Raw genomic sequence first — 7,913 nt, 5'->3', positions numbered from 1 at the left:
GCTTAAGCAGATGAATTCAGATATCTTTTGTTTCTCCAACTTTCCCATCAAAAACAAAAGGGGAGGTTGGTTGTTTGTGGCCTTTATGCTTTCAGCACATTCTGCACCTTATTTTCTGACAAGATTAGGACAGAAACACTTTAAGCTCAGAGAGCAATGTGGTAACTTATCACTGCACTTTTCAGTTCTTTGTTTCTGAATCCTATATTACTTATGAAAACAAGGGATATGGCATTTCTTTCCTCTGTGTCTTCAAGCAACTTCAGAAAGAGCCACAATAACTCTTCTGAAACCAGTAGTATGAGATTCCTCTTCCCTTCCTCTATAGTGTATCATCATAGAGGAATGCATCTTTTAGCTAGCCCATGTTCCATCCCTCTTGCCTTCATCTCAAATCAAGTGGCTGAAGGAAGAATGGAATTCCCTTAAGTTTTCAGTGGGAATTCTTCATTTTCCTACTTCATGTCATTAAAATAAGTAAGAAAACTATCCACTGAGCACAACACAAACACTGAACACCAATTTGTATTCAAAGCCCAAAAACAAGCTAAATTAAATACCAGTTAAATCTTTATTAATACAAAAAAAAAATCACATACAAAAATAGTTCATTCTGTACACTTAGAGAAAGGACAGTGATGAAACTGTACAATGGTGATACAGGAAAAAGGTAAAACAAGGCAATTTGAGGATTTCTGAAACCATGTTTTCATCGTGTTCTTCTCTGTTGTTATGCGGCAAACATTTGTTACCTACACCAAAACTGAAGCAGTCATTTGATATACTTTAGAGTTCTAAGCATTACCCTGACAACCACTAATCTGTAATTTAAAAAATTTACATTCACACTGATAATGTTTGCTATTGTTGCTTCATCCAGTGATGGATTAAGGCCAGCTAGATGTAGTGATGTCACATCAAAAAAACTGCACAGATAAATACACAGAAGTGATGTCATCCTGCCAAATATGTTATTTTCTATGACCTTTGATGCATCTTGGCCAGTAGTACAAACAATCATCTACTGCTTTGCAATGCTGAGTTGCAAATGAAAACATACTACAGTATCTTTCAATAGCATGTATTCTGACAAAGACAGACTTTGTTATTAACATTAATGTGATCGCTTTGAGTTGAACACTTTGCCAGCTCTTAGACCTTACAAACTAAGCTGATGGACAGCAGTGAATGCTGATAGGATTACTCACTTGAGAACAAGTAGGTCTTTAAAATGCAGCAAAGAAGGTGAGAGTAATTTGAAAGTAAAACACAGCTGAGTTTCAACCCTGATTAAGATTACACTTCTGCTTGGAAGATGTCAGTGTCCATTAGGATTACCCATCTTCCTGCTATTCCGTCCTCAAATATGAATGTGCATAGTTGTGAATGAAAAGTGTATCTATGTATTTGTGGTTGGGGTCTACACAGCCAGGTGGAACACAGCAAACGTTGTTTCTCTGTGTAGTTGGGCTTTCTAAAAGCAAATCTATTAGCAAGCATTCTTGCTAACTCTGATGTCTATCACTGATCCAGAACAGCTGTCGGAAAATATGTACAATACAGTCAGGAGGACTGATCTGTTTGTGACATGTTTACAGCAGTGAATGTCTACAGAGCTGATATTTTAAAAGGTAAAACTTCAGATAAGTATCACCTATTGCAAAGTCATTCCATGCACATACTTTTAAACCTACACTATCTTACTGTCATTTTTTTTTTCCTTAAGTATCCAAATAAGTCATCAGGTAACTTTCATTAGAGTCATCTAAAATTATAGCAACTCCATAATGAAGAAGGTAAGCCAAGGACATGTCCATTATACTTTTTAAGCTACTGACATCTTTTGAAAGTATGCCTTTCCTCCCTCCTATACGTTTCGTTTTCTTCTTGCAGCTGAACCCAGATGCTTAGAAGATCCCAAGCCTCTTGGAAAAACAAGTCCGTGTGCAGTATCTCAGACAGTAATCCAGCTTGTTTTCATATTCAACTGTTGGTACTGCAGAAGTACAGATACAAAAAGGTTATGAGTAGGATTATTACATTTTTGCAGAGATATTTATCTGCCAAAGTTTTGGTTTCATCCATATTAACTTTTTAATATAAAGTTAAGTGCATAAATGGGTGTGTACAAGTGCAGTGGGTAGAGGGTTAGGGTTATCACTACACTATCACTACAAATGACAGTAATAGTCACTGGCATAATGTATAGTATGAGTTCAGTTTTTAAGATGTAAACATGGGCAGCTTCTAAGGCCACATGAACTTGCAGAATTTTTTATTCTAAAGTCATCAAAATAGCATTGTGCCCCCATACTGTTTTAGCCGATTATAACTTGTTTAATAGCACTTTTACTGAAGGAAAAAATGGAATGAGTAAGTTATCCCAACCGCTGCAAAACCAGGACTCACCTGCTTGCTGATAGTGCTTTTCTGCCAACAGTTGGTGGAGATGGTTCACAATGGAAAAAGCTTTTTATCCACCAGCATTTATCGAGTAATTCAGGTAACCCTGCCAAAACGAGAAACAGCCCTCACCATTAGGCACTTGCAGAATAACAAACCGGCACAATCCAGAAGACTGCTGGAAAGCAGGGAGCAATACCATGAAATGCTTTGTCCTGCTCTGCAACGCTCACAGGATCGGAACAGCAGTAGGAGCTGGAAGAAACGCTGGATTCCGAGTTCTGCCTTGCTGTTCACAGGAAAGAAGGACATATTTAACAAAAAAAGATGGATACATTTCCATGCCAATAATTTCTCAGACCTGCTGCTATCTCAGAGGAAACAATCTAAAAGATAAGATAAGCTTAGCAACAAGTACTTAGCTACAAAGTGACAAATATTTTATGTATCATTTTACTATAGTTGTTTAGATGAATGCTTTCATGTAAATTGATCTCTCATCACTTGAAAGCACGTTGAGATCTGCTTGTACAGCTTTCACTGAAATCAGTGATGTATCTTACAATGATCACATACACATTGTACAGTAATCAACCGCAAAAAAAAGAAATGAAAAACTTTAAACTTCTTTCTGTCACTTCCCATAGTGATACAACTAAGAGTACTACCCTTGTGCTACTGGATAGTGTCCTAAGGATCTTAACCAGACCAGGTGTACTTGCAAAGTGTTTCAGGTATTAAGAAACAAAACACGTGTTGATTACACATTCTGTCTAAGCCTGCAAAGGCAATATGAAGTACAGCTAGAAGCCAGGATTTGTTGGGCTAATGCTTTGTCAATGTCACGGTTTATAATAAAAAGATTGATACTGTGCATTCTTAATGAACTATTCCACAGGCAAAAAAAAGTATATGAATAACCAGAAGGAAATACTCATTAAAACTGCAGTTCCTTCATAGAACAAAAAATATATATTCCCAAGCAAATAATACTAAAACAAAAATAATAACTAAAAATACATACATAGCAAAACCCCAACCTTGCCTCCAGCTCATTCACCTGAAACACTTTCTAACTTTTTCATACTGCAGCAAACTCGGAGGCCGGGGGGCTGCCGGGCCCTGAGCACTTACTGCGGTAGTACTGGTTCCTGGCCAGGAGGCAGCCTGCAGAAGGTACCGAGGCCATGGCAGCGAGGAGGACGCTTCTCTCGGAGTAAAAGCGAGGGCGCGACCGCTCACACCGCAATGAGTGCAGCCCAGGCCCCGAACCGTCCCTATATGTGTCGCGGGCGGCCCGCCCCGGGGCAGTGGGACGGGACAGGACGTGACGGGAGGGGCCTTCCCGCCCCACTGCCGCCAGCCCCGTGCCGTGCCCCCACCCGCGTCCCCACAGCATGGGCCGAGGATACGAGGGGAGCACAGCACAGCCTGGGCGGTGGGGGGTGCCCTGTGCCTCCGGGCACTTTTCTGCATAAATTCCCTTGAAAAAATGTACAACTATTTTATTTTATTTGTCAACCTTATCTCATGGCAAAACCTGTCCTGCATTCTGCTGCCTCACCTGACAGTCAAGGTCAGGCTGGACGGCGCTCTGAGCAACCTGATGTAGGTTCATTGCAGGGAAGTTGGACCAGATGACTTTTAAGGATCCCTTCCAACTCTAAGGATTCTGTGATTCTTTCAGAGTTGTCAACGGTGAATCTGGGCTCTCTGAATTGCTCCTGCTCCACAAGGAAGCATTGCATCACTTCTACTTTTTGTAACGGAGTTGTGGGTAAGGACACAGCCACAGGCGGTGTGTGATCCCGTGTTACTGTGACTCATTTGACTGCCTGAGCGCTGTGCCTTATCTCAGATGATAAGGACTTAGTTCACAGTATCTCCTCACCTGTTTCGTAAGCACAATAAGCATGCTGCTGAGAGGCTGCCTGTAGGATCAGACTCATACAGCAGGCATGCCAGGTGAGCATACTGCGCCGTATATGCTTTCCTGGGCCTTTCCATCGACCTTCTGTCAGAACCCAGGATTTCCTGAGCAAAGCCTGAAGGATTACCTTTGTCAAAACTGCAAGATTGAAACTGAAAATGGTTTGCAGCTGGGCTGGTAACAAGCACATGTGTGAATTACCTCTTAGGTTTATCTTGTTATGTGAAAAATCTCCAAAAGCATAGAACATTTTACAGGTGCTTTGATACACCATTCAAAGCACATGTCCCCACCTCTTGGCTGCAGTTCCTTTCATTCCGGATATCTGAAAGTAGCTCAACTCTTAACTTATTGTACCAGTCACCTCTTTTCCTGTCTTATTATGAATTCCCACTTCGAGGCTTGTTTTATTTGTGGGCAATAAACTTCTGTACCACCTCATCACCAACAATCACCAGCTCTGTGAAACTTTGGCTTGCTTCATGGCCGCATGTGTATTATTTTACTATAGCATTTAGCATGGAAATGACTAGGAGGTGTTACTTTCAGAGTAACCTACGTATTTTCTTAAGTTAACAGGTGGGAATTCTGAGATTCAAAGGAGTGAAGATAGAAGAATCCACAAAGATTCAGTGTCTCATGTGAGAGAAGTCTAGGACTTCATTTTCTATAACAATTTAGTTCTATGCCACACTTCATTTACCTTCTTACAGCTCAGATTGACTTCAGATCCAGATTTAAGTACTCAGTACATCAATAAATTAGATTCTTACCAGACTAAAAAAATTGGTTAGAGGCCATCTATGATAAATTTATTGTAAGTAACACACATAGCATCAATTACAAACTCAGGGGCAAGGTTATAATTTAGCTTTCAGAACAGCAGTTGGTTGCTTTAAACACTGACCTGTTCTTTTCTCCTCTGGAAGCCTTTGCTGCATTCCCTACTGACTTTTCAACTTCTGCATGAACACTGTAGAAGTCCTATTGAATGTCCTTTAAGATGTCTCTAGCTTCACGAGTTTCAGCCCATATCCATGTTTTGTGCTTAAAGAGGCACGGACACTGTGAAACAAAAGGTATGTAATCACAAGCTTTCTAAAAACACATTTACAGAAAGAGTATTTTCATCTCATGACTAATACTGTGACCTTAAAAACTGTTCCTTTAACATTTCTGTGTGCATAATTACAAAATAAACCAAACACTGAATTATATGTTATCCTATGAATCAAGGATACTTTTGAAATGTATAACTTGGATCTAAAAATTAAATTAATATGACGCATTACCTGAACAAATCTGCCACCTAATCCCACATATTAGCTGGTATGACCTGTTTTTAGACATCTCAGCCACAACAACAAAAACTAAAGAATAGTCTATTTTGAGCTTTGCCTTGACGCTGACCTGTAAATTAATTGCTAGAAAAGGTTTACCTAATAAACCTAGCTACTCTTTCAGCTGTTGGAATACATTACACTTAATCTTGTGGAAGAGTAGTGTAACACCTGAGATCGTACAGTGTTACTTCAAAGCTATGTCCCTTGAGTGATCGTATAGGTATTGACTCTAATGTTCAGAGAGATGTGAGCAATCTCAGTGAAAGTGTCCTTCCACACAAATATAAAGAAAGGTGTATTTTTTGTCAAGTGGAGTATTCCCTTCTCCTCAGCTTCTGGAAGAACAGATTTTGCACATCTTAATTGTCCAGTCTCATTGCCTGCCCACAACTAGCATTTCAATCGAACTTGCACTGAAATTTTAAATCAGTTTTATTTGAAAGGAATTGGATTTTAATTTGATGGTATGAGAATCCATGAGAAGAATGGATTTCCCTGGCCAGGACTTTGTAATACATGCAATTAACATTTTCAGATCATATCTTTCACATATCTTTCAATAACTCTAGTTATTCACTGTCTCAACAATTTGCTTTGCATGCAGCTATTGACAGATATTGAAAGGACTCTACATAAGGAGACTTGCATTAAAGAAGCGAAGTAGCTTCATTATGTAAAGAACATTTGCTGTGCTAAAATTAGTTATCAAAACCTGTTGGATCTGTTAGCTGTTTCCAAGGATCAGGGCCACCATTTACCTTTTCTTTCATTTGTTTTACACTTCAAATATTCCTGCAAGCCAGACAGGAAATGTGGGCCTATCAAAAACATGATAGTTTGAGGAACTGATGAAGAATTAAATGGCAGTCTGTAAGGTAGCAAGGGAGTTAAATTTTTTATCATATGTAACCTACAAAAGAGACATGGAGACATAGAGCTGCTGACAAGAGACTGAGAACAGAAGGAACTACAAAAGCAGAAATTGCAGTGGGTGGCACCACTGCAAACCATCAGCTCTCTTCCAATGACAGTTCACAGTCATGAAGAAGTTGCTTACTGGCAATTTTGGCACTTTTCAAAAAAATTATTTTTAATCCTTAGTTTTCTAGTTATTACTGTTAATATTAAGGAACAAATTCATCAAAGGAAAATTAATTATTTTTGTGATATTCATTCTCTTTGTGCAAAATATTGAAGTCTTATGTTTTCAGGTTTTTTTCTGAGAAGAAACCACAGCAGCCTCCTTTGTAAGTTAAGACATCCATTGAGATGATACTGAAAGTAAACAGTAAATACTAAAGTTTAGACTCCATGCAGCAAACCTTGAATTATGCATGTTGGCTGAAATGTCAGGAAAAGTAGGAAAGACAGATCTTTTGACCTGTAAATGGAATTGCCAAAATACTTTATGCTAGGTTGCTACAAAAATAATGCCTCCTATTTATTTCCATGGAAACTACAACAGATTCAAAGAGTATAATAACACTGTTTGATAGAGCACATTCTCAGCTACAAAATGCTATTTTTCAACAATAGGCATCATCATTAGTTATGCACTTTCAGCAGCAATGTAAAAAGCATGCATGCTGTGCCCATAAAAGCCTGCACCATCAATGAATGTCAGTGGGTGCCATTTTTTCTGTATGGAGGAATTCAGTGACACACTTTTGCTTCATACACTTCCATGACAGATGCCATTCTGTCAGATTGCCTTGCTGTTGCCTGTCACATGGCAATAGCATGTAAAGGAATATTGGCAGGAAGGTTCAGCCTCTACTGCCATACCACCAACATCTGCCTCTGACGTCATGGGACAGCATAATAAAACGGGAGGCACTGTTTTTGGAGCAGCCTTCATACGTTGTTGAACTGTCACTAAAACTTTGTGCACTTACAGACGAATACAACAAGTTTTCAAAACTGTTATAAGTTTCTTTTCTTTCAGTCCTCCGTCCCAAGGAATGCTATATTCATAAGAAAACCAACACATTTTAATGCATGTCATTTTAGCTTTATTTTAGCATTTAATTAAAACATGTTTTTCTTTAGATCCAGATAAAAGAAGCTGCAAAAGCTTGATTATATTCTTCCAGCAAGCTACTCATTCAAGGCCTCATACAAAATTTTCCTTTCTCACATATTCCAAAGAAAAAATCGTCAGGTCACAGAATCACAAGACGTGGGGGGGGAGGGGGTTAATTATATTCTCAAGAAATAGAATATGCAAGTAAATGGAA

The 7,913-nt window shown here is 39.0% G+C and overlaps 1 protein-coding gene across 1 annotated transcript; it reads right to left on the bottom strand.

The window, feature by feature from the left end:
- C2H8orf22 (chromosome 2 C8orf22 homolog) lies at positions 553–3,894 on the bottom strand. The gene is made up of 4 exons (XM_021388698.1): positions 3,538–3,894; positions 2,603–2,692; positions 2,410–2,509; positions 553–1,996 (listed from the first exon to the last, which is right to left on the bottom strand). Exons 1-4 carry the CDS (start codon positions 3,800–3,802, stop codon positions 1,984–1,986), a joined length of 468 nt encoding a protein of 155 aa, XP_021244373.1. The 5' UTR covers positions 3,803–3,894; the 3' UTR covers positions 553–1,983.

This window comes from Numida meleagris, chromosome 2 (assembly GCF_002078875.1).
Source record: "Numida meleagris isolate 19003 breed g44 Domestic line chromosome 2, NumMel1.0, whole genome shotgun sequence".
Taxonomy (NCBI): Eukaryota; Metazoa; Chordata; class Aves; order Galliformes; family Numididae; genus Numida; species Numida meleagris.
The sequence above is the reverse complement of the archived record's forward strand: the minus strand, read 5'-3'. Positions and strand labels throughout refer to the sequence as shown.